This window comes from Artibeus jamaicensis, unplaced genomic scaffold (genome assembly GCF_021234435.1).
Source record: "Artibeus jamaicensis isolate MK-2021 breed Jamaican fruit bat unplaced genomic scaffold, CSHL_Jam_final contig_519, whole genome shotgun sequence".
Classification (NCBI taxonomy): domain Eukaryota; kingdom Metazoa; phylum Chordata; class Mammalia; order Chiroptera; family Phyllostomidae; genus Artibeus; species Artibeus jamaicensis.
The window spans coordinates 12,436,127-12,461,967 of record NW_026521871.1 but is presented as its reverse complement, the minus strand read 5'-3'; the positions used below and the strand labels follow the sequence as shown (position 1 = coordinate 12,461,967).

The 25,841-nt window shown below is 56.5% G+C and overlaps 1 protein-coding gene across 1 annotated transcript; it reads right to left on the bottom strand.

Annotated features, from left to right (window-relative positions):
* Window positions 1-41: 41 nt before the first annotated feature.
* On the bottom strand, window positions 42-23,413 carry TKT (transketolase). The gene is made up of 14 exons (XM_037134673.2): window positions 23,223-23,413; window positions 13,845-13,962; window positions 12,974-13,087; window positions 12,081-12,178; window positions 8,269-8,460; window positions 6,566-6,684; window positions 5,519-5,712; window positions 4,872-5,036; window positions 3,560-3,716; window positions 3,303-3,433; window positions 2,517-2,600; window positions 2,308-2,401; window positions 973-1,095; window positions 42-310 (listed from the first exon to the last, which is right to left on the bottom strand). The coding sequence occupies exons 1-14, from the start codon at window positions 23,327-23,329 to the stop codon at window positions 135-137; spliced, it is 1,872 nt and encodes a 623-aa protein (XP_036990568.2). The 5' UTR covers window positions 23,330-23,413; the 3' UTR covers window positions 42-134.
* Window positions 23,414-25,841: the final 2,428 nt, after the last annotated feature.

The following is a 25,841-nucleotide window of genomic DNA, read 5'->3' as shown; positions in this document are numbered from 1 at the left end:
CAGCACTGGTTGCATCCACAAAGAAAAAACGTTTCAGAGGCTGATTTTTCTCAAAACATGTATTTACCACTCCTCTCAGCACATCTTTGAGCACCTCTGCCGGGACCTCTCAGGAATGTGTGCGGCTGCCCTCCCTAGGCCTTGGCGACAAGGCTCCTCACGGCTTGTGCAATGGCGTCCTTGTCAATGCCAAACATCTTCAGCAGTTCAGCTGGCTTCCCGCTTCTCGGGACCTGGCTGACAGCCAGGCGGGTGACGGTGACGCCAGGCTCGCCCACTACTGCCGAGGACACGGCCTCACCTATGCCACCTGGGCGAAGGAAAAGAGGTGATTCAGGTGACTTGGCCCCAGGCGGAGCAGTGGGTGGTGCCCCTGGCCCTCTGCCTGTCCCTGAGTTTATGCCCCACCCCAAGGATGGCAGTGGTGGCACCCACAGCACCCCTTCCCCACGAGGGCCGCAGGAGCAGACATGACTCCTCCATCAGTCGCTGTACTGTTTTTTCTGTCAGCCCAAATGTGGCCTCTGAATCATTTTAACTACATCCTCTGGGTGGCTGTCATCAATAGACTAGCATTTGCAGTTGACCCCAGAGTCTAGGCCATTTCCTCTCCTGTTGGGGAGAAGGTGGTGTGTGGTTGTCAAGGACAGCTTTGAGGACTCACGAAACAAATCTGTGTGGCTTTCCCAGTTTCATTCAACACAACAGCTACTTCCAGACAAGAGCCACCTTTTCCCTGCTCATAGCAGTGAGAGCGGGATCCCCACTGGCTTCCAGGGTGGCAGGGGCTCCGTGGAGCAATTCCCACAGCGGAGCGTCTGCTGGGTTCCCAGGCCCAGCTGCTCTGAGGCCAGCTTTGGGGTGGCCCCTGGGAGGGCCAGTTTCCCTCCTAGGGCTGGGATACAGGAGGGTTGTCCAGCCCTGTGTCCCGGGCCCTCCTGTGACCCAGGCCCTCTGGCCCAGGCCCTTTACCTTCATAGTAGTGGTCCTCCACCGTGAGGACCCTGCCCTTGGTAGCACGGGCACTGTCGAGGATGAGTTTTCGGTCCAGGGGCTTGATGGTGAAAGGGTCCAACACACGAATGTTGATCTTTTCTGCAGGGGTAGAAGATGAGGGGATGTGGCTGAGGGGAACTGGGCTGGATGCTGTGGGCCTGCCCTTTGATGAGCCCCCCAGGAAAGGGACTGGCTGGGGTGTCCTGAGAGCTGTCTGTCACCTAGCTAAACGCTCAGCCTGTGTCCTGCCCCTGTCCCGGGGCGGGCCACCTGCCCCATTCCCACCATAGAGCTCATGCTTGCCAGCCACTGGGGGCCGGCCCCTTTCCTCTGCCGCCCTGTGGCGCCCATGTGCCCCGGCATTCTGCACGCGCCCGCCTCCTGGGAGCCTTTCCGGGCCTGTTTCAGGAGCGTCTGGTCTGTTTTCCCTCACGCCTCGGGGCAGGGGACCTTGGCCTTTGGACTGTCCAAGAATACTAAGTGGCGTGGGTAGGGTCTGCAGAGCTTTCCTTCAACCTCGCAGATGCCTTTGGAGGTGGAGAGGACCTGTCTCCAGGTCCTCTCTGGCTAGAGACAGGTCCAAGGGTCTACACTGAGATGAGTCAGGTGCTCATGGAACGATGGGGAGGGAAGCTGCGGCTGTGGGCAGGTGTGAGGGCGTAAGTCAGGTGACCCCCCAGCTGAACAACCTCAGAAGGACAAGTCCAGCTCTGCCAGTGCCTCCTTCACACCCTCCTCTGGATCCCACCCCTGCTGGGGCCAGGCTCCCTGGCTTCCCCAGTCCATCCTGCTCCGGCCCCATCTTCCTCCAGCTCCTCAGAGCTCTGGACGTGCCGTTCCTTCTGCCTAGGCCTCTTCACTCCCCTCTTTGCTTATCAGTCCTACACACATCTGAGGCCCCTGCCCCAAGAACGCCCACGTCTGCCCTCTCCTGTGTGCTCAGCGTGGCTGAGATGTAACATCGGTGACTCTGTTGTAGGGAGGCTAATGCCTGTCTCCCCTACACTCCCAGCAGCCAACACTTTCAAGCTAGCAATGGTAATAATAGTGCTCAGCTCAGTGGCGATTCACTCGCGCTGGCAGGCCCCAAGGCCTCCGATCTGACTGCTGTGCTAGGCACCTCAACCCCTGGGTAGGGACTGTGGCCACTACAGCCCCAGGATTCAGCATCATACTGGGCACGCAGTAAGTGCTCAAAGGGAGGCTGTTATCATCACGTAACTGGATGAAGTTACTTCCCGCCCCTGAGACCTCGTATGCATCTAGGACCTCATCAGCATCTGACCTAAGACTGGGTCCTTCCCTCCTCACCTTTCTTCAGCAGGTCCGCAGCAGCCAGGGCCTCGTGCAGGGTCACCCCAGCTCCAACCACAGTCACCTGGTCATCCTTGCTCTTCAGGACCACCTGGGGGTGACACGGGGGAGGGAGGTCCAGTGAGACTCAGGGACAGGTGACCTGAGGAGGGCCCTGACTTCGGGCGCATTCTGTGGTGTGTCGCAAGGGCATGAGCTGCACCGACCTTGGCTTGTCCGATCTGGAAATCCTCGTTGTTGTTATAGATGATGGCGTTTTCTGGGCGGCTGGTGCGGATGAAACAGATGCCCTGGAAGGAAACAGAATAACTGAGGGTTGCAGGACATAGCACACCCAACCTGGAATAGCAAAGTCTCTCTAGAGAGGCTGTCACCTCCCACTTGCAAACATGTTCCATGCTATTGTCCCTATGGAGGTGTCTGTCAGTCCCCTCATGCTGGCTGCTCTGGGGGGGAAAAAGGACCCTCTTGCCCTCTGTAGCACGTACCTCTCCAAACATTCCTCCTGAGTGACACTGGCCCAACGGCTTTGCCAGCCCCCACCCCAGACGGAAAATGAGTTTTCCACCAGGTAGAGTGGCCTCCACGTGGAGTCGCTTGGCTGGAATGCATCCAGCACGCTGACCTCAGGGCGCTCTGGTCTGGGGCAGCACGGCTCGTGGTCAGGCCCGCACCACTCACTACATCGCAACGAATCCAACTCAGGGAGGCCAGGGAGGCATCAACTGCCCCCACTGGCAGGGGCTGCCAGGACTCTCAGTGGAGAAAAAGCATGACCATCACCAAGCAATGCCCTGTGGCAGGAGGATGGCATGTGTCTTGTTTTTCCTAGTCTAACTCCTGCAAGCTACAAACAGCAGGGGCAAGGCCAAGAGACACCACTGTGGGGCAGCGAATAAGCAGCCCTAGGCCTGCGTGCTGGCCTCCCTGCCCGCCCCTCTAAGGAAGAGCTAGCTGCCAGCTGAAAAAATTATAGGCACGGCGTGACCAACCTTTGTATTGGCTGCTAATTCCACCGCCTTCTCTGTAGACACTCCATCACTTGGGTAAAAGACAGTTGACATGGGGACTGATCGAAACATGGCCAGATCTTCCAGGGCCATCTGAGAGGGCCCATCTTCCCCTGGGATTTGGGAAAGGATATGCTGAAGTAAGACCCCCGGCCGTGGGCCCACCTCCCCGCTTACTGCCTGGTCCAGAAGTCCAGGGAAGTTACAGGTGTAAGTGTCCCAGCCCCAGCGCAACTCACCAATGGACACGCCACAGTGCGAGCCACAGAGGTTGATGTTGCTCTCGGAGATGGCTGCCATGCGAATTTGGTCGAAGGCCCGTGTGAAGAAGGCTGCGAACGTGCTGCAGAAGGGTATAGTCCTGTTGCGAGTGGCACAGCCCACGGCGATGCTCACCTGGGGGCAGAGGAGGGAGAAGGTGGTCACGGGGCTCTGTCATCCCAGGGACTGTGGATTCTCCCCCTTCCCTGATGCAGCTGATTTCTGCTCGTCCACGGACTCTGCAGTCTGTTTCCAAACACCAAACTCCGACTTGAAATAACCATTTTAGAAGTACTCTGAGAATTAGTGTCCTGGGGAATACCTTTTCCCCTAGTAACAAGCAAAGCCTTCCACAGGGCAGGTTACTTAAGTCTAGGCACAGAACAGTCTATCCTTCCCCACCTGTGCAAGCCCCCACCCCTCCCTGCCAACCCCAAGGCTTCTGCAGAGACCAGTCCTCCCAGCCCCTCTGTGTGCCCGTGGAGGCTCCAGCCCAGCAGCACCGAGTATGGGCACTGGTTCCAGACCAGCTGCCCCCTCACAGCTCTGAAACCCACTGCAGACACGATCCCTCCTTCTCTAGATCCAGGGACTCCCTGCCCTCCACACCCACCAGTCTAGTCTGGACCCTCCAGCTGCCAAGGCTGGAAGCCGCAGAGTGAGCACCTCACGTTCAGCTGGAAGAAGTTTGGATGTGGTAGAGCCATCCTGAGGGAGGAAGCTCTCCGTCCCTAAAGGCCTACAGTCCAACTGGGCTTCTCGGCCAGGAGAAGCAGGTATTTTGAAAAATAGTACAAAACATCCTCCCTGTTTCACCAGCTCAGTTCCTGACAAGGGGCTGCTAACCCAACTGTGTGCATGGCAGAGGCCCAGAGGCTTGTACATAAAAGGGCTTAGCAGACTTGACTGGTGGCCCATCGTGTTTCAGCTCCGCCTTCCACTGAGAAGGCCCCTCGGCTCCAGAGAGAACCCATTCACCACCACCCCTGGCTTTCATGCAGTTCCTGTGCGCACCTGCAGCCCCACTCAGCTCCTCTGTTTGCACACTCATCCAGTGTGTTTACACCTAGATGTGACACCCTGCCCCGCAAATTATGGCTACTGAGGTCAAGGGTCAATGCCAGGTCCTAGCTGTTATGGGGTCTCCCTAGACACCTGGGAGGCACCTGGCACGACCAGTGTAGCTGCCCAAATCAGTGCGGAGGAGCTCTAGTCCTGCCCCTGCACACCTTGGACCTCCCCCCCGAGGTGCGGCTGGCCCTGTGCCACCTGCCCACCCCTGGCACCCACCATGTTCTGCTCGGCGATGTAGCACTCAATGAAGCGTTCTGGGTGCTCCTTCCTGAAGAGGTCTGAGAAGGTGGAATTCTTGGTGTCTCCGTCCAGAGCGATGACCCGGTCGTGGGCGTGGCCCAGCTTGGCCAGGGCCTGCCCGTAGGCCTTGCGGGTCGCTATCTGTGGAGAGGACAGCGGGAAGGCTGAGCACCACTGTGGGCACGTGTGAGGTGCAGCCTGCAGCCTACCGCCCTGCACAGCCTCTGGGGAGCTACACCTTTTAGGAAGGAAGAGAGCAAAACTTAGGGCAGAAAAACAAAGAGCAACACACTCATCCCTGTGGAAAGTTAACTTTTGTAAGATGCCAAGGCCCTGATGGGGTACTCAGGAGCTGTGTTACTTTGATCCCAGTGTTGCCAGTAGCCTGCTGTGTGACTGTGGGCAAGTTCCTTGCCCTCTCTGAGCTTCTGTAGATAAATGATCCCAGGGCTGGCTGTTCCCATGAACTGGTAGGAGTAGCTCCTCAGGGTTCCTTCTCACTCTGAAATGATCCCTGTCCTCACTTTGCCAACCCTCTAGAGACATATCTTGGCCCCAACTTTGGGGGGTCAGAGACCACGGCCCCCTACCCAGCTAGCCCAGAAAAGCGAGGCCCACTCTACCTTGTCCCCAACTTTGTAGCTGGGTGGAGTGGGCATGCGGACGTTGGCGATGTCCACTGAGGGGGAATCCTCCTGCGGGGGAGTGGCCAGGATCTTCTTTTTGCTCTGGATCTGGCTCTGGATCTCCTGGACGATCTGGTCGGCCATGTTCTGGGGCAGCGGCTTCCCATGCCACGAGTCCTTGTCTTCTACCCCTGCGGGTCCGACGCGGGAGGGCAGAGAGCCGGGTAAGAGAGACACTCCCAGGGGGCCAGGAAGCTAGCTCCTCCACGGGGCCCCCGCCCGTGGAAGGAAGGTCAGGGCAGAGGGGGGAAGAGTGTCATCACAAGGGCAGCCCTGTGCTGGGCACGCTGCGGGTCAGGAAAGGAGTCATGGTGACCAGGACTCCACAGGCCTGGTCCCCAACCAACTAGACACCTCGGCTTCCAGAGCTCCCCTTGTCCCAGGCCCTCCAGTGCCACAGACTCCGTGTCCCTATTCAAGTTCCCGACCACCTCCAGCCCCTCCTCCCAGCTGGCTGCTGGGGAGCAGCCTGGCGGCATCACGCTCCTGCCTGCCGCAGGGCCCTCTGCCAGATCCTCGCTAAGCCCTGTTCTGCTGGGGCAGGGCTGTCCTGCCCACTAGCCTCTCAGGGAGGACCCAAGTCTTTCCAGGTTCTCCCAGGACTCTCTGCTCAGCTGGGGTGACAGCTGGGGCTGTCAAGGACACTGCAAATGTCAGCCAGGGAAGGGATGTGAGGCATGATCTCATACCAGTGTCCCTTCTCCTTGCCCGCAGGCCCCACCCAGGCCCCGCCTCTCCTCCTGCCCACATGTGCTCCTCAGCCAAGGCCACCCTGCCCTGGGTTTGAACCCTAGCTCAGCCATGCAGACCACTGAGTCACCAGCTGGTGTGCACTTCAGAGGGCAGCCAAGGGCCGGTGCCCCTGCAGACACATGATCTTCGAGACACTCCCCCTTGCGTCGACCCCCCCCAGCCCCCCAGTCCCCCAACTAGCCACAGGGCCCAGTCCCAGGGGCGGGGGGGAGGAGGCTCGTGCCTACGGACCCGAGATCCCTCGGCCCTTGAACGTCTTGGCGATGATGGCTGTCGGCTGGTGCTTGGCCTGGCCAAAGGCCTTGCAGAGCTCCTCCACGCTGTGTCCGTCCACAATGATGGTGTGCCAGCTGGGGACAGAGAGGGGGCAGTGAGCGCAAGGCCTGCCCTCCCTCCACCACACAACTACAGTCTGGAGAAGAGCAGCGGGTCGGGCGTGTAAAACACTCCTGTTTCCAGTCTGGGTTTTCTTTTCTCTTTTCACATTATTTCACTTCCTCTTGGTTGCTTTGAACCCTTCTCCTAAGTAATTCAAAGCTTAGTTCCTTTATTGCCTCTTTCATTCCTGATCTATTCATTTCCTACCAAAAGCTGCTTTTGGGACAATGCACTGGTTTGGATTCTTGATGAATTTTCTGGCCCAATTTTTGTTTATCTGATCACTCCACAGACGCTGGATGTGGTGGTACAAACTTTTTAAATCGGGCCTTGCTGTCAAACATCTAGGGAAAAGCGGGAGGGGCAACCTTTCCCTTCGGAGCAATCCCTTCTGGGACACTTTATGGCAGGTTAGTAATAATGAGCCCTGGCCAGCTAGTTCATCATCCCAGTGCAAAGTTGGGGGTTCAATCCCTGGTCAGGGCGCATACAAGAATCAACCAATGAATGTGTAAATAGGTGGAACATAAAATCAATGTCTGTCTCTCTCTCCCCCCATTCCTCTCTATTGTTAAAATCAACAAACAAAATAATGATGAAAATAGTTGCTAATGTACCAAGTGCATACTCCGTGAAGGCGGTGGCCAAGCGCCACGCACATTAACCTGTGCAAGTCTCCGCACAGGCTGGGGGGCGGGGCACTGCCGCCCCCATTCTACAGATAAGTAAACCGAGACACTGAAAGTGGAGTAACCTGCTGAAGGTCTGAAAGCAACTTAGTGATAGAGCCAGGACTCAAGGAATTTGGCTTCAGAGCTACAAGGTTAGACACAGGCCAGTGCTGGTATTACTCCAAGTCTCCAGCCCGAAGCAGCCTGACGGAGACCCTTGAGGCACCCTGTGCTTCAGTTCCCTCTTCTGTCCCGCAGAAAGAATACTTGCTCTCTTCACCTTCCCTGTAAGAGCAGTCATCAGAGATGACAAACCACGTCTGCTGTGTACTCAGCACTACAGCTCCACCTCGACCTTCCTCGGCCACTGACATCTGCAGGGGGCCCCCCCGAGTCCTAACTGCAGAGCGGCTTGTAAGGGAGGGAACACCCTGCTGGCTGGTGTCCACCCAGAAGGACCTCCCCGCTTTGTAACTCGTGACTCTGAGTTCACAACCTTTCAAGGCCCATGGGGGAGTCTGAAAATGCTTTCTCCCATCTCACTACGAGAGGGGCCTGTTCTCTTCTGCAGGTCGACGGAAGCCAGCCAACTCAGGTTCAAACCCCTACTTCTCCCTTAGCCTCACTGAGCAAGCCTAGTTCACACCCCGCGCCCCCACCACACCCCCAAGAATAAAGTAAGGATGTTTGAGAGAATGTTACGGAGCCTCGGAACTTTCGTGTCACGCACCCGCACGAAGGAACTCATTGAAAACTGGGCTTTAGCCCACAAACCCTCGAAGTGGCCCGGGCTGTCACTTTAAGTCCAAATGCCCAAAGCTGAAATCGTGAGTCAAAACTAAGGAAGGGAGACTCATTGGCCTCTGGCCGTGGCCTCGTACATACCCGAAGGCTTCGCAGCGCTTCTGATAGACGTCCAGCTGGTGCTGCAGGGGAGTGGGATCGCTCTGGCCCAGGCGGTTGATGTCCAGAATGGCAACGAGGTTGTCCAGCTTGTAGATGCCGGCAAAGGCCATGGCCTCCCACACGGAGCCCTCCGACAGCTCCCCGTCTCCCAGCAGGCAATAGACACGGTAGCTGCAGGTGGGGAGGGGCACGGGGCTGGCACCTCTCGCCTGGGCCACTGCGCTCTTGACCTGTCCCTCCCAAGGAGCCTGCGCTCCGGGTAGAGGGGCCACCACCCATGACGTGTAACAGTGCTGAGCGCTCCCTGATGTCCACCCCAAGGAAATGGCTCTGAAGGGAGCTGTCAGGAGCTCCAGAAAGCGCTGGTTGCCATGGAACCAGCTCCAAGACGCAGCAGTTGGGTCGGTAAGATGCAGAGAATCAGGCCAGCTGATTGGCCCGTTTCCTTCCACCTCCCAACGAACCAGGAGCGCTGGGCGAGCCCCGGGACTCGCTGGGTGGGCCAGCGGGAAAGGGGCCTTTCTGCTCCAAGGAGCTGGTCTGGGGAGGCTGGGGGGAGTGCCAAGCAGCACCTGGAGGGAGAGGCCTCAGGTGAGGAATGAGCACCATCGAAGGAGGGGACTCACGATGGGATGGGTGCCTCACAGGATGGACTCTCCCAAGGGTCCGGGGCTGGCTGATGCCCAAGACAAGAGGAGCTAGGTCTGGGCTTTCTCCACCCGAGGGGCCTTTTTCCGCCCTCAACACAAGCAACCACAGTCATTGCAAAGGCAGTGTACTCGGTTAGAGGAGCACTGAACTTGGGATGCCACCCAGTGAACAGAACCCTCCCTGGACCCGAGGAAGGGTGGAGCCAAGAGGGTGAGGCCAGAGGCAGGGCACCCAGCAGGGACTCTGACCCTGGGAGTCCCATTCCCAATGTCCCCCAGACGTGAGGGCACGGCTGAGGGACAGCAGCCACGGGCACAGACACCAGAACCCTGCTCGCAGGCTGGCATGTGGCATTTGGGCTCTCAGGGGCCCCAGCAGGGTGCTGGGCCCTGTGCTGAGGAACCCTGCAGGGGAGGTAAATGCAGGTGTTATTCCCAAACCATACAGATAAGGAAGTGGGCTCCAATGTTAAGGGACTTGTCTGAAGGTCACGCAGTTGGGAGTAGCTGAACGGGGATTCAAACGCAGGGCTGGCTGCCCGCTCTTTGCCGCTCTTTGCTGCCTAGGAAGGCACACAGGGGGAGGAGCAGCAGAACTTGGGAGACCCCCCCATGCCCCCTCCCCGGGGCCCAGGTGCATGGCCCAGGGAGTGAGGCTGGTGCCTGGATGGGCGCAGAGGGGACAGGCTGCCTGCCCTGGCAGCAGGAGGCAGCCCTGGATGGGGAAAGGGGCGGGGAAAACCGTGGCCCTGTCAGCATGACTCAGCACCACTGTAGGCCAGCGGGTCAAGGAAGAGTCCCCCATTCTTCCCTTCTGTGTCCTCCAACAGGCCAGGCCACCAGTTCCCTGGCCAGGAGCAGCAGGCCCAGGGCCCGCACAGGCTTATCCAAAGCTCAGCTCTGCAGGGGGTCATGCCTGGCACAGAAGCTCCTGGAAGTCACCAGCCAGATGGGGCTGAGCCAGAGGCCCGAAGATAACTCAGCTTCTCCAGAAAAGGATTCCCGGGAAGCAGACTGGCTGCCTTCCCAACCCCACACCCACTTCCTTGGAAGCCCTCAGGTCAGGAAGCCACCTGGGGTCCTCGGAAGACACTGGAGCCCCACAGAAGCCGGGTCTCACCCCCAGGCTCTGAGTTACCACCACAAAGGGAAGGGCCCTGCACAGAGGACCAGCCCCTGCTGCAGAGGTGTTTCAAAACTGCCTCAAATGTCCAAGAGGAGAGTCCAAACCGGCTACAGCAGGCCCGTGGCACAGAGCATCTCATAATCATTAAAATGACTCCCTGACAGCTACAATATGAGAAAATGTTCACGGTGTTTAGATTTTTCTAGAGAGCGGAATGTCAAACTGTACAAACACTAGGATTACAAATTTGTATGTTTCTCCTCATGATAATATGGGGGAACTATGATACATTAAGTGAGATTTAAATGGGGGAGTGGTTAAGAATAAAAAAAGCATTAATTTCTTTTTAATGCTTTTTTTGTATTTTTCAAATGAGTAGGTATTTTATAATCCAAACACAAAAATCAGTTAAAAAAGAAAAAGTCAATGTGATGTACGCTAGCTGTTGGTGGCTGGGTTTACAGGCCCAGAGGCCAGGTCTGCTCTATCAGGACACTACCCCCAGGAGCCTGGCATGGCCTGATTAATTCCTGACAGCCCCACCGCCCCACCCCCAGGTACAGGCCCAGGCCCGGAGCCTCAGCCAGCCCTGCTGCTGGGAACCCAGCTCAACCTTCTCCCTACACTGGCTCCTTTTGGTGCACTAGGGTCAGGAAATGGCCCTTCCCAGAGAATCATTTCAAGCAGCTGTAGGGACTAATGAACTCACACCTCTGGTTCTGTGCCAGATAAAATGCTCCTGAACATACATCCCACTCTTCGTGACTTTCTTCACTTCACAGTGAATCACTTCTGGGGACTGAAGCCGAATGAAGCGCTGCCAGGTGACAGAGGCCTGAGGGGGCCTGGGGCGCCTCACAGTCCGCCTCCCCACCCCAAAGAGCTGTCTGGAGCCCCTTCCCCTGCGCACAGTAGGTGCTCACTGCGGTGGAGCATCCAATCAGGCTCCCTGCAGCCACCTGTCCTTGGTGGGCCCGCAGTAACCACCACAACCCCATGACCAACCACCTGGCTGTGGCCCTTCTGCCGGGGGGGACTGTAGGCACTTGGGGAAGCCACTGCTGCATAGCTGCACCCCTCCTGCCACCTGCAGGCCAGGCTCCAGCAGCCCCTCTTCTAGGAAACTTCCTACCCACAGGGCTCCCTGAACCCCCTATGCTTCCCTCTGGCCCCTCAGAACAGTCTGGGGACTCTGAATATGGACCTGGGATACAGGCCCTGGGTTCAAATCCTGCCTCCATCACATCTTACCTCAGTTTCCTGATCAGTGTATGGCGGGTAATTGTACACCTGTCACCTCTCGGCTCATAGGGGGCTTATCAAGGTGAAAGCCTCTGAAGCCCTGAGCACTGAGTACAGGTAACGGCACGAGAGACCATCTGACAAAGCCTACAGCCAACACTCCACCTCTCCCCCCCAGTGGAGACCGGTCTGCAGGTCAAAGGGGCTGCAGTAGACAGCCCTGTGGCTGAAATGTGCCTCTGACCACCTGGTGCTGGACCAGCAAGTCTCTACGGTCAGGTCACTCTCTCCAGTGCCTATTTCTCCCCCCGCTGATAGGTGGGGCCCAGAGGTGCCCAGAACCCTCCCGAATATACAATCTTCTCATTTCCCAAGACAAAGGCAAGCTCAGCCTGGGCTTGTGGCACTTACTCAAACACTAGAGGGTGGGGCCCACTGAGACTTTCTGGGGTCCAAGAAACAGGCTGGGGGGGGCACAGGGACTCACTGGCCACGGCACTCTGGACAAAGAGCACAAGGTCAGGAGCATGTGCGCTGGGCCCAAGCCTGGCCCCAGCGGTCACTGTCAGGGGCCTGTGGGCCGGTCCCTTCACTCCCCTGAGCCTGTTTCCTTGTCTGAAAAGGGAGCAGGTCTTGGAACCAGCCTCAGGCCACACGTGCACTGTTGTTCCTTGGCTCCGACTCAGGCAAGAGCCGGTGCCTGGTGGCAGCAGTTAAATCCGAACCCCTCCCCCTGAACTACTGAGGGACAGGGTGGGGAACGGGAGAGTTACCTGGCTTTGTCGAAGTACTTGCCCGTGTAGGCCATCCCGCAAGCGGCCCCAAGGCCCTGGCCCAGGGAGCCAGTGGCCACATCAGTGAAAGCTTGTTTCTGTCATAACAGAGGGCCACAGTTACTCACAGGGGAGAGAAGGAAGCAGCTCACCTCGCAGGGTCCTGGCCTCATCCCCACGGCTCGGCCGTGCAGGCTGGGTCTGCAGAAGGCTGGGTCGGCAGAAGGCTCGGCCCCAGGGCAGCTCCACCCACATGTGAGTTCTCAGTCGCACACGGCAGTAACTGTGGGTGCAGTTCAGGTACCATCTCTGCCCACCAGGCAGGTGTGTGACCTCAGGCCAGGAACTGAACCTCTGTGGGCCACAGTGCCCTCATTTGTGAGGGGAGTCCACACCATTCACCCCATGCTGTAGCTGGGAGAATGACAAAACTGCCAGAACGCATGGCCTTAGTGGGTGCCCAGGTGTGGGAGGGGGAGGCGGCTGATACTTTCCATGGTAACCTTCAGGGATTAGCACCCTGAGGAGCACACTGGGTCCCTTCCCTGGGGCACCATCCTACAACCCCCTTATTGCCACCATGAACCTCTCACGAGCTCATCTACATGGCAGGGGAGGCCCGTGGGGGTAGGAGAGCTGGGTGTTCGGTGCTTGCGGAGAAGTCGTCTCTGCAGTGGACCCAGAGCCCCCTGGGCGGGGGCCTGGAAAGGCCTCACCCTTCAACCCCAAATGGAGCAAGCCCTGAAAACACCCAGTTCTTTCCTTCCTTAAGTCAGTGCCCTTCTCCACCTTTCAATACCCTGGCTCCTCACTGGGCGCCGCCGCCCCACTTCTGACATGACTTGGGAAACAGGAAGTGGAGACAGAGGCTCGTGCGGCTCCCGTACACTTACCGGGACCGGGTGCCCATCCAAGTCGGAGCTGATCTTCCTCAGGTTCAGCAACTCTGCCTCGGGTAGGAAACCGGCTTCAGCCCAGACGGCGTACAGGATGGGAGCCGCGTGACCCTGCCGCGGATGGTGGAGGGCGTGGTCAGACGGGAGCCAGCGCTGCGGGGCTGTTCCCACCGCACACTGACACCCGGGGCCTGGCCAGGGTATCCATTTCAAAGGAGGAACCACGTGAAGGCTACTTCCCCTCCTTTAATCCTCTCCAGCCCGAAGTTCCACAGCCAAGGCTGAGCGAGCCCCAGGACAGGTGCAGGGGAGCACAGCTGTGAGGCCTGCGGAGCCAAAACCGCAGCAGGCAGCCGGCTGCCCTAATCCCTGGTTTCTGGCGTGTGAGCAGACTTGGACAGACTTCTGAGCTCTAATGCCCTGAGAGGCCACAGAGCTAGGCCTGGGTACAGGTGAATTTCAGGGGTTTGTGCCATGGCTGTGCTTCTCCAGAGGGAGGGGCCGGTCAGGGTGCCCCATCCCAAACCCTGCTGCGGTGGAGGGAGCAAGCCATGGCCCGAGGTGCTAGCACAGCACAGAAAGATTTGCGCAGAAAGCCATAAAGCTGTGCCCACACCTGGACTCAAGTCCCGCATGTGCCAACAGGCACGACACCCGGCAGACCGTTTCCATTGTCCCCTTTTAATTTATTCCTTAACTTGGCTCAGCATGGAGCAGGGCACTGAGGGAGGGGCCTGGGGGAAGAAGCTCGGGCCAGGGCTGGGATTACGCTAGGGACCGGGGTCCCCTTGGAGATGGCCCATTGCCAGCATCTTCTCAGGGGTCCAGGGCCCACAACCCGCAGCCCCAGGTGAAGGGTGGCTCCTACCTTGGAGAGCACAAAGCGGTCGTTGTGGGAGTTCCGGGGGTCCTGGGACTTGTAGCGCATGGTGTGGAAAAAGAGCACAGCCATGATCTCCGCAGCACTGCAGCATGATGTGGGGTGGCTGTGGCCCAGGAGAGACGGACAGGTGCATTATGACCCTGGATCCCTGGCCTGCAGGGCTCACCCTAGCCCGTGTACGCAGGCCTGGGGATACATGTCCCAAGGAGTCACAGAGTGCCATGTGCTCCTTCCCTAGGGGAAGGCCACACAGGGTCTCAAGGAAGCCACTGCTGGCAGCATGGGGGTTGCACACTCTTAGGGGCCAACAGTTTATTCCCTCAGAGTCACTCAGCTAAAAAATTCTGGGGCTGAACTGTAGTGAGAAAGGAGGGCCCAGGACACTGTGCAGGCTAACACAGACCCAGTGCTGTGGCTGGGGTGTGGCTGGTGCTGGGTGGAGCCCAGTTCCAGCCCTGTGGCTCCCAGCAGGAGTTAGGACTTGGCAGCTGAGGACTTGTGGCCCCTCTGTGAAGAACCAGCGAGCTACATCCATCCCACTGGGACTGCCCACAACTCTGCCTACTTGTGAGGGTCACCCTGCCCTCCCAGGTCCCGGGGGTGCTGGTCCTGAGGCCACGGGCAAGGGGTAAGGAACTGTGGCTCACGGAATTACCACAAACCTCCCAGAAGCCTCATGGGGCTGATAGTCTGAGAACTTGGGCTTTAGGCTCTCCAATAGCATCACTGGGCCACCTGGCACCTTTTTAAATGGGCCTTTCGAGGGCTGCTATAGCCATCAGGAGTCATGCTTTCGTGTAGAATTTAAAAGGTAAAACACACTTCATTGGAAAGGCTACCATCATGAAAAGATAAAAATCCCTTCTGCCTGTGACAAGAGCTGAGGTGGGGTTGACAAAAGCCGGAGCCTGCCCTTCCGGCCCTAGAACGGGGTTAGAGGTGAGGGTTCCTGCCGGGACACTCATGCCTGGCTAACCCTGCTGAAGCACTCTGGCGCACGGTTTTGTTGAGGGAACGGGCCTCCACGGCGCCCTGCCATGCAGCTCGACGCAGCCCTAACAACACTCTTTGAGGTCCTTCACGCTAAGAAATGCCCAATGCCAAACCAAAGGGCACATGCACATCTGGGTTCACATAGGCCTCCCTCCTCCCCTGCCAGCTGCCACCCTGCACCGGGTTAGGGGTGAGTCACTCCCAGTGCAGACGCATTAGTAGGAATCCAGAACTGTCCATGCTGGTTTAGTACACGCACTCCCAGCACACCCCCGTCTTATACTTCACCATTTCTACCAGCTCCTTGGTCATGGGGAAAGGACACTAGACCTGAAAGAGGGAGGTGAGGAAACGTCAACGAGAGACTTCTCTGCCTGCCGGGGACCCAGATTCCTTGTCCCCAGCGCCAAACGTCAGCTGGAGGACAGCCGAGTCACCGCTGGTTCAGGCTGACCTCCTATCCTTCCTGCCACCAAGAGCAGCCCCATTCCTGAGGAATCCTGGTTCAAACGTCTTGACCCTTCTATGAGAGGAGCAGGGGAAGGATGTGGGTAGAGAGTGGGCCGAACAGCCCCCTCGAGAAAGAAGAAAAGCAGGTGCAGGACTCTGCCCGCCCCTCCCCAGGGCAATCCAGGGTGGTGTTCTGGCCTGACTGTCAGAGAGGGTGCGAGACAGAGCACTGCAGGCGCAGGTGCGCCCAGGCCTGGACAGAGTGGACATGGAGGAGCAGGAGGGCCGTCAGCAGGCAGAAACTGGCTGATGTTTAACCCTTGCTAGGTAGACCCACGGTGGGTGAGCCAGCATTGTTTTATCTCTTCTAAAGCCTGCCTCTGGCCACACTCGTGGTCCCAGACCACTAAGTAAAAACATACTTCGGGTGTAAGGGTGCTGAGGGACAGAAGTCTGCCCCACTCTTTCAGGGGTCTCCCTGAGTCCCAGGTGGAGATCCGTGCAAGTGCTTCACCTCCCCGAGGCTCAGCTTCTTCACTTGTAAACGGAGTTGCGATGTGGGGGGGAGGGGCCCAGGAGTCCCAGTGAGGTCATGCATTCAAAATGCCTCAGCCACCGCCACCTGCTGGAGGACCCGACGCCAAACCTCTTCACCCGTGGGACTGTGAGCCCCGCCCCCAACCACTGACCACAGGGCAGCTGGGAGGGAAGAAACGAGCCAAGAATTGAGACAGGGCTCTGTAAGCTGTAAAGTGCTGAGCATTCGGGAGACACAGTCACTTTTAAACTCAACCTATTAGAAGGCCTTCGGATCTGAAAACATACCGAGTCCCCGGACTCAGAGTCTGACCTTTTCCTGTAACCCTGTCCTCCACGGTGGGGACAACCACAGGTGGAGACCCCGTTCCACCGTGTTGCGTAGGTCACACCCAGGGGCACACACTCGGTGGAATACAGGTAGGGGAGGGGGCGTTGCCGGGGGCTTTACCCCAGAGGCACGGGAGTCAATGAGTTAGCTCCAAACCCCTGCCTTGGCCTGAACAGTCCACTGACAGTGCCGGGCAGTGCAGTCTACGGAGGCAATGCTGAGAGCTCAGAGCTGGGCCGAAAGCGGTTAAACTCAGAGACGCCCCCACCCGGAGGAGGACAAACATTCTTCCTGATGTGCCTTGGCCTTTAGCACACACTCTGCCCACTCACAGTTTCCAGAAGGAAGAGTGGAGAGAAAAATCCCTCACTCCTCTGGCTGGGCTCCCTCCACTATCAAGACACAAGGCCTGTCAGCTTCCATTAAGAAGTGGCCTGTCTCCCACCGTCCTGACGCCTCCCAGCACACCGACGCCGCACACACGCTGGCCTGAGTCACAGGGTCCGGTCACATGGCCTCTCGGCGAGTGGACACACCGGGGAGGCTGAGCACCTCAAACAGCCCTGTCGGAGTAATCCTCAATGCGTAAAAATAAAGAAGAGAATAAACTCTGTCATGGAGAAGAAATAAGTACCCTAAGAAGAAAGTAAATGAAAAACGGCAGAGTGCAAAACCATTACCTAAGATCCAACTCAAAAAGTTAGAATCAAAGCCAAGAGTTAATTCTAAAAAAAAAAAAAAAAGCTAAACTAAAACGTAAAAAATTTAGCAAACTTCAGATAAGGCAGGATCCAGGAAAAGTAAAGGGCAATGTGAGAAGTGGAAGCAGGGGCATAAGAACAGATAAAATACTCGGAAAAAATAACTTACCAAAACTGATTCGAGAAACAGAAGACCCACGTAACCTTTTAACCAGTGAACAGAAAGCGAATCAGGAGCTGCACCCGAGGCCCAGCATCCCCGCTCGTAGGAACACGCCCAGAACAAAACGCACACGCGTCTGTCACGCAGGTGCTGGAGACACACAGAGGGCCCTGCACTGTGGGCGAGGGCCAGACCTGGGGACCACCCACGTGTGCACCAGTAACAGGTGAAGCACAACACACGGGCATTCACCCAGTAAACCTCTGCAGCAGTGCGAATAAGGGAACCACACACGACATCAACACTGCCACACAATGCTCGTGACTGGAGCGAAATGCAGGAGGGTCTGCAGAGCAGAAAAGACCGCTGTTTATGAATCTATACAAATGCTGTGAAACTACAAGGAAAACAATGGAATGATCGTGAAAAATTCGGGGTGCAGTTCTTGCTGGGGGAGGAGGGTGTCCACCCAGGAGTTCCTTAAGGACTGTAACATTCCAGTTCTTAAGGCTGGTGGTGGGTACATAAAGGTTCATTATTTATAATCTACATACAGTATTTATATTATTATTATTTTAATACTTACCTGAGGACATTTTTCCCACTGCTTTTAAAGACAAATAAGGGAAAGAGAGAAACAGCAATGGAGGAAAGAAGAATCAATTGGTTGCCTCCCATTCACACCTAGACTGGGGATTGGCACCCAGACCAGGAATCAAACCCCCAACCTAGGTATGTGCCCTGCCTGGGAATCCAACCTGCAACTTTTCGGTTATAGGACAATGCTGTAACCAACTGAGCCACACTGGTCAGGGCTACAGCATTTATATTACAGTTTTTTTTAAAGGATGTCTATTGTTTTCTTGAGAGGAAGGGAGGGAGAGAGAGAAAGACTGAAGTGAGAGAGAAACATCAATTGGTTGCCTCCCGTACATGTCTGACTGGGGACTGGACCCTCAACCTAACTATGTGCCCTGACCAGGGATCAAACCTGCAACCTTTTGGTGTACAGGATGATGCTCCAACCAGCTAAGCCACCTGGCCAGGGCTACGTTATATTCTTTTAAGAGTATATATTTATTAAAAAAAAAATACTCGGGTATGTGCCAGGATGCCAGGGCAGAAGCGATCCTCAGAAGCTGTCCCTGTTCTTCAGAACGCCCTAGCTGCCTCTCCGTACCTCCGGACGTCCCCTCACAGCTCTTCCCCGTGTCGTCTGGTTAGAGAAGCCCTCCTTGCCCACACTACTGCCTCTTCTTCCCCTCACTCACGCTGGCCACCACTGACATCATGTGTCTATTTACTGGCTGTCTATCCTACTGCAACTCAAGCTCCAAGAGGGCTGGGACTGTGAACCTTTCCACTTGTATCCTTGGGCCATAACAGCACCTGGCACGAAGTGCACAGATGAATAAATGATACATCCTGGTTCCCAGGCCCTCTGGACATGACCTCTCTGAGCCTCGGTTTCCTCACTGTCCAATGGAGACGGTCACAGAATCTGAATGAAGGAGGTTGTGTGTGGGCAGAGAGTCTGGCACAGCACACAAGCAGATGGCAATGGCTCAGTATCAGCTCTTAACATTCAGAGATGAAGTCCAACCTCTTCCTCATTCTGAGGTGAGGCCTCTAAGGTCCACGGAAGGGAACTAACTTGCCAAGGTCACACTGTCTGCCAGCAGGCGAGCCGGGTAGGACAAGAGCAAATGCTGTGAGAAATAGGAACGAATGAACAAGATGTGGTGTATCTGCACGATGGAATACTCAGCAGTTAAAGAAATGAAGTGCTGATTCATGCTACGGCATGCATGAGCATCCAAACATTACGCTAAATAAAAACTGGACCCCAAAGACCACATTCTGCCTGATCTCATTTATAGGAAATGTCCAGCAGAGTTAAACTTACAGAGACAGAGAGGTGATTAGTGGTTGCCTGGCAGCTGGGCTTGGAGGGGGGGCGGGGGAGTGACAATAAAAGAGCAGGAGGGGTCTTTTAGGGAGGAAGCGTCCTAAAATTAGAGGAGGTAAATTCACTAAAACTTATGGTAGATCGCTGCTAATTTACTAAAGCCACTGAACTGTAAACTTCAAATATTATGATCTGCAAATTAGACTTAACAGAGCTGTTAAAGATTTGTTGTTGTTGTTTTTTTTTTAAGAAAAAGGTGCTGAGAGCCCAGAGGAGGAAGTTCTCGAGTGTCCACATCCCTCTGCCCAGTTGCGCAGCCTTCAGAGGGTCACATCCAGCCCACGAGTGCAACTGACTTCCGGGCAGGACACTCGGTGTGCCACCCGGCTCCTGCAAGCCCACCCCTCTGTGGGGACTCCTCACAGTCAGGATCGGAGCAGAGTTTGCCTAGACCTGGCTCTTGGCAGTCCTGCCCTCAGAGCTCTGATCTGTGGCGGTAAGGGAGTTCCTGATTCTGTGGGACCAGGCTCCAGTGACCAGGCCTGGCTGAAGGAGCCAAGTCTCGGAGTCAGAGCTGCAACAAGCCCACAGTGTGGTCAGCTCAGGGGAACCTCTCAGCCAGGCCCTAATCAGGGGGCTGCACCTGGTTTCCAGCTTCAAGAAACATTGGCTATCAGCTTTGCTGAGTCAGAGTCTCTCGAGCAGACCAAGTCCTTACAGGGCAACCAGGTGTCTTCACAGCAGCTTGGGAAATGCTGCTGCTGGGGCAATCTCAACGGGCTTTGCTCTTGCCTCAGTCGCGGCCAGGCAGGGACACGGCAGCCAGAATGGAGAAGCAGGCCCTGGGCACGGTTTTCTGCCCAGAGAAGCCAGAGACCTGAAGGGGGCCTGGGGGTACTCAGCCAAAGCATCCCTGAACGCCAGAGCTGGGAACAGGGATATACTTCCGGCCACTTCAAAGTCACATGGATCACCAGGACGTGAATCGCACAACAGCAGGGCGCAGGGCCCCAGAGCTTGCTCCCTCTGCTCCCTGTCACACTCCCGAGGGACCCAGTTTGGAAACCGCCTATCTATGAACCTCTCCTGTAAAAACAGGGAAATCAAGGCCCTGGGTGGAAGGGCCTTCCTGACCAGGACACAGCCACTCTGAACGGAGCCAGAGCCAGGGTTGGGTTCCTGTCCCCCTGTGCTCACTGCCAGGTCCTGCCAGATAGCAGCTTCCAAGTATCCTCCCCAACGCTGTGGGTCAGAGCCCTGGGGACACGTTAAAAGCACAGCCTGCGCCTCCCCAATTCAGGGCTGCTTCTGTCCTCAGGTGACACTCAGCACTGTTTGGACGATGCCACAGTCTAGCCGTGGTCAGTGAGGACCACAAAACCATTACCGCCAGCCTCGGCAGCCAGCCCCCTTCTGATAAACCCAGTGGGTTCCGCTGTTTTAAAGCCTGGGTGAGCTGGACCCTTGCCACAGCTCCCTGAGCACGTGGAGGGACATGACCCCTGAGAAGCTCTGGCCACTGTGGGTGCTGCAACCACAAAGAGTCCTCTGTCCCTCAGCTCCTCTGACACAGAAGCCAGTGTCCTCACTTGCTGGGGCCTGGCGATGGCACAGGAATTGAAAAGCCACTGAGAAACCAGGACCTCACTGAACTCTGAACCCTACCGCCAAGGTCCACTTGGACAGAATGTCCAAGTCCAGCCTGTGTGGGTGACCGTGAAAAGACCTAAGCAAGGTGTTGCTTCACCCCCAGAATGGATGTAAGCTCCCCCAGAAAGGGGGCACCCTGACAGGCGGTCACTTCGGATCTGCCTGCCTGCCGCACTGGGCCGAGTCTCAGGGCATCCTTCACTGGATGGCGCTCGGTCACTACACTGAGGAAGCAGCGAGCCTCAAAACAAACATCTGGTGACCAGAACACCCCTCTGACCTCAAATCTTTCAAAACCGTTCTGTGCACACATAGAGCTCTTGTTAAACACCTTTCGAAATATCTCTGCGATAGGGATTGCATAGCAGTGTTACTTCCTTCTACAAAATAAGTTTTCTCTATATTTCTTTCCTGCACCTTTTACACACTCACAGCCTTTTGCACGTTTTTTCTCTTTGCATATGGACACTTGCAGTTCAGTGGGTTCCTCCCTATGACTACAATGTAAACCCTAGCTTAAGCCTCAGATGCCACACAGTATCTTTTCCCGCTCACAGAAATCAGAGTTTAGCCCCCTGATCCAGCAGACCTACTCTACACCCCGCCCTTTGGGAGTCCCCAACAACTGTAAATGTTTCATTTCCCTCAGGTGCCTTCAAACTGATTGATATCTGCCATTAATCCACCTGACTGCCCCATTTCCAATTTCTTTCCATTCTCCCACCTGCCCAAGAAGTCGAGATGCATGCCCTTCACTGGACAGCACGTAACAGCCACCAGAGACCAGCTAGGCAAGTCACGTAACACTCCAGCCTCAGTTTCCTCATCTATAAAATCTGAGTGTAAAGCATCTGTCTCCCAGGGTCATTCTCAGAATGCATGAGACAATATTAGCCATAAGGTTGCTCTGTGTCACATCAGAGATGCCAGTTGGCTTAGTAGCCCTATAATCGTCTGCAGGTCTCATATGACCCTGTAGGATGCTCAGGTGTGTGACACTATTTAGTTGGGTAACTGCTATGTCTCTCCAGCTGGACCCCAGGGGCCTGACCACATAGCTCCTAGCACACAATAAGGTTCAACAAGGCCTTACCCCCTGCAGGACAAACCACCCCCTGAAATGGTCAAGGGAAGGGACCCATAGTACCCAGTAAGCAATACAATGTGCAGACCTACTGTGTTCCAGGCTGGGGTAGGAGGCCTGGAGAGCAAGCTGGGCCCCTGTCTGGGCAGGGACTCCCACACAATGGGTAGGACTGGTCTAACCCCAGTGGACATAACAGGTCCAAAGTATGCGTGGGGGTGGAGTGGAGGGAAAGGGCCTGCCAAGACAGGTCTAATCCCTTCTGAAAACTGGCTGTCTTAAAGGTACAAAGGTGTCATGCATGCCCAACCTTAAGGTCAAAAAGATGTACTTATTAATAATATGGCTTGTATGAAATTGGCCAGAAGCTAGAATCTTGTCCTTGTTCTAGACACACAGCTTGATTGGGAAAGTTCTTGGAAATCATCCCCGCCCAGCCCCCAAATTAATTTCCTGAACCCAGCACATTGCTGTCTGTACAGCCTCTGCCCCAGACCCCAAGGGAGGGGCTTGAGTCCTCAAAACCACCCAGAGTGCAGGCGCTACTATTGTTCTCATTTCAGAGTAGGAGACACACCCTTAACTACCCCACCCGGTGCCTGTGCAGTGGCCCCTGTTGTAATTACTGTTCCTGCTTCTAGCCTCCTTCAGTAGAGGTTCCTTGGGATGAGCAACTGCCCTTGTTCACCTCCGGAAGCAAGGACTGGCCCTAAAAAAATACTGGGAGACAGGTACCCCAGCCTCTGCCCCAGAGAAAGTATACCTGGTTGCTGGCCCTGGGACTAGGTCCTCCGTTCTCTTGGCCTTGAAGTCTCTCCTCCACAAGCCCTAGAGCCCCCCACTCCACCCACCAAGTCAGATCTAAGACTTCCCCTTCACAGTGCCAGAGTTCTGCATCCACGTGGCCGCCTTCCTCCCCACCCCATTCTACTTCCTAGTCGGGGGTCTCAGCAGTCCCCTGCTGCAGAGCTGGACCCCAACCCAAGGTGGCAGGAATGTCAGGTGAGGGGCACTGTGAGGAGAACTGGAGGCCAGGCCCGAGTGTCTCTGCAACACGAGGGTTAAAACAGGCGTTCTCAAGTTGGGGAGCGTGGGTTCAAATTCCAGCTCTCACCGTGTGTGACAATGAGCAACTGACTTAAACCCTGAGCCTCGCGCGTGTGTGGCGCACGGCGCAGGGCCTGGCTCTCCGCGACAAGGTAATAATGGTGGCCTTCCCCGCAGGGCCGCAGAGGGGCCGCGCGGTTCACAAGTCGTGTTCCCCGCGCCAGAGTGCAGCCGAGTAGCCGGAGTGCTGCAAGGGCAGAGCCAGCCGGAGGCGCACAGGGAGCCGAGGCGGAGCCGAGGCGGAAGCCCTGCGGAGAGACGCAGCAAAAGGGGCCTCCGGCCCAGGCTCTGCGAGGTGCGGGTCTCCGCCACCTGACCTGGCCCCGGCCGCCTCCCTCGAGGCGGCTCCGTGCAGGGCCACACTGAGCCGGCGTGCCCGCGGCCGCCGAAAACGGCTCCCCCACCAGGCCTGAGCCCCGCCGCGCCCCCCGCGCTCACCCAGAGCCTGCCGCCGTGGTGGCCTGGATAGAACTGATGCGCAGGCGATTGGCCGTGTCCTTCAGGGCCTGCAGCTTCTGCTGGTCAGGCTTATGGTAGCCCTCCATGGCGTGGCCGGGTGAGCAGGAGACGGCGTTGCGACCCAGGCGGAGACAGGCAGCGGCAGAGACCGGGGGCCGCACGGTGGCGCGTTAAGACTCCCGGGCCCGCCCGTAGGGCGGAGCGCCGGCATCACCCCAGGTCGCCAGGCGGCCGGCATCCCCGCCCCTTGGTCTCCGCCCCTCGGTCTCCGCCCCCGGGAGCAACGGATGACCCAGCCCACCGGTACTGAGCGGCAAACTGAAACTGCCGCTATCCCGGAAGCCTGGAGACCCGGTCGGATCCTCTCCATCTGCCTAATCTCCCCACGCCTCCTCCTCCGACATTTACTGGGCAGTTATGGGCTGCCAGGCCCCCTTGAGTCAGGAGGCACTGCTCTGCGGTATTAACCAAACACAAGTAGAAGTCACTCCAGGTTCTAGGCTTGACTCAGACTTTGCCTGTTGACTTGCATCTTCACTGTAGACCACTCGGTCTCTCCATCCTCCACATGGCCTAGGGCAGTAGAGAGAGGGGAGGCTTTCTTGGACTCCCATTTCACAGATGAGCAAACTGAGACTGCAAAAGTCAACAAGGTCACAGGGCTGGTGAGTGTGGGACTCTGCCCCAGCAGAGCAGACCCATCCTCAAGCACCGGCTTGGAGAGAGTGAGCCCAGGGTTTTAGGGGCCTGTAAAGGGGGGGGGGGGGGGGTGAGGGTTATGAAAATGAGAGAAATAGTAGTTGTAATGATGATACCAGCTAATGTTACCTGAGAAAGTACTAGAGGCAGGCCCTTCAAAATTATTAGGGCCTAACAACATTGCTGAGCTTTAGAGAGATTATTGGGTCTGGTCCCAAGCACCCACCTCTGCTGTTACCAGACTTCCTTGCCCCGGGGGGAATGGGAGTCCCCAGAGTGGGGAAAGGCAGGGGACCGTCATCACAAACACTGTCTGGGGAATCCACTCACCCCACGTGCTCCATGAGGTTCATACTGTTTACCATGTCTTCCATGGGAGGGGGCCCCATTTGACAAAAGAGAGATTAAGGTGGGCTCCTCACACCGGTGGCTGAGCAGGGCCTGCACCAGGCCTGTTCTATGCTGATCCCGAGAGCCATGGGAGGCACCAGTGTCCAGGCCCTGCTGTGTTCCCTCGGTATCCTCTGCGCAGTGCACACTCAGAGCTCTGCCATGTGGGACAACAGACTGGATGTCAGTGAGTCCCCTATCCACCCCTAGGTGTTCCTCAGCTTCTCTGCTGGCTTGGCTCCAAGAGGCCCAGCCAAACCCCAGGTGTGGCATCCCCTAGCACTGGGCTCCCACTGGAGGCAGGCCCCCAGGCCAGCCAGTGCTGCAGACCGGGTCCGAGTGAGAGAGCCTGGGGTACGCCACTGCTACCCCCAAGCTGCTCACAGACTAATACAAGGACACACCTTTGAAACGATTTGGGAGCTCTGTGTCTTCCAACTCTGCAGCCCTTAGAGCGGTGGTTTTCTATTCCAAGCCTCAATTTCCCCATCTGCCCAATGGGACTAATTCTTGCCACTTTGCACCCACCCTGGTCTCTGATGGTGTCATGGGATTCACCGTGGCTCTGGGGATCCACTGTGATGAGAAGGAAATGCCCCTTTATTTGCCATACCATGGAGCCCCAGGGACCCCAGGGGTAGTTTGTTCTCATCTGAGGACTCCAGGTGAGTGAGACTCACTTCACCCTGGGCTTCAGCTACATGTCAGGAGTTCTCGGTCTTCCTCAAGCTTAGCTTCAGAACCAGAATCCTGGACTTGGTGAAGGTGTTGCCACCACCGTGTTTGTCCAAGGTGGTACTCCCGTCCCCAGGTACTGGGTTTTTATTCAACAACATGCATCTCATAAATCACATGGCACTTGGGAGGAAGGCTTTGGGATCTGCCGGCCACAGCTTTCTGCCTAGGTTCAAGCTGCCGTCTGACTCCTTTATTCCCCACCCCGCCCCCTTGATCCGGCCTCTCCTTCACATTCCCCGTGGCTGCCAGAGTCCCTGTTCCTTCCCAGCTAAATCCTCAGTGATCTCCCTCCACCCTTAGAATACCAGCACCCCCCGTGGCAGCACGCTCTGTCCCCCACACTCCCCAACCTCTCTCCTATTTCTCTCCACTCATGTTCCCTCCCCACACGCTATTTCAGCCACACTTGCCTTGGTTTCCTTAAAAAACGCTAAGTTCACTTCACCAAGACACAGAGGTTCCAACCTGCAGCTCAGGGTGGCTATGAATGCAGCCCAACACAGAATCTTAAATTTACTTAAAAACTTTTCTTGCTCATCAGTGTTTGTGTATTTAATGTGTGGCCCAAAACAAGTCTTCCTCCCACTGTGGCCCAGAGATGCAAAGGTTGGACACCTCTAGAGGCTTTGCATGGGCTGTTTCCTGCACCAGTAATGTCCTTCTTGAACTCTTCACACTGCCTGGATCTTGTGAATGAAAAAGGGGTGCTGTAATAAATCACGAATTTCTAATTGGGCAGGTCATGGTGAGTAGTCACCCCACAGGCCTATA

Bases quoted from the DNA above. Each gene is read 5' to 3' on its own strand.
- TKT (XM_037134673.2), bottom strand. From the start codon at position 23,329: ATGGAGGGCTACCATAAGCCTGACCAGCAGAAGCTGCAGGCCCTGAAG. The intron at 12,179-12,973 runs GTAAGTGTACGG...CTGTTATGACAG, and splicing joins TGGATGGGCACCCGGTCCCG to AAACAAGCTTTCACTGATGT. The intron at 2,402-2,516 runs GTCGGTGCAGCT...TGTCACCCCCAG, and splicing joins TCCAGATCGGACAAGCCAAG to GTGGTCCTGAAGAGCAAGGA.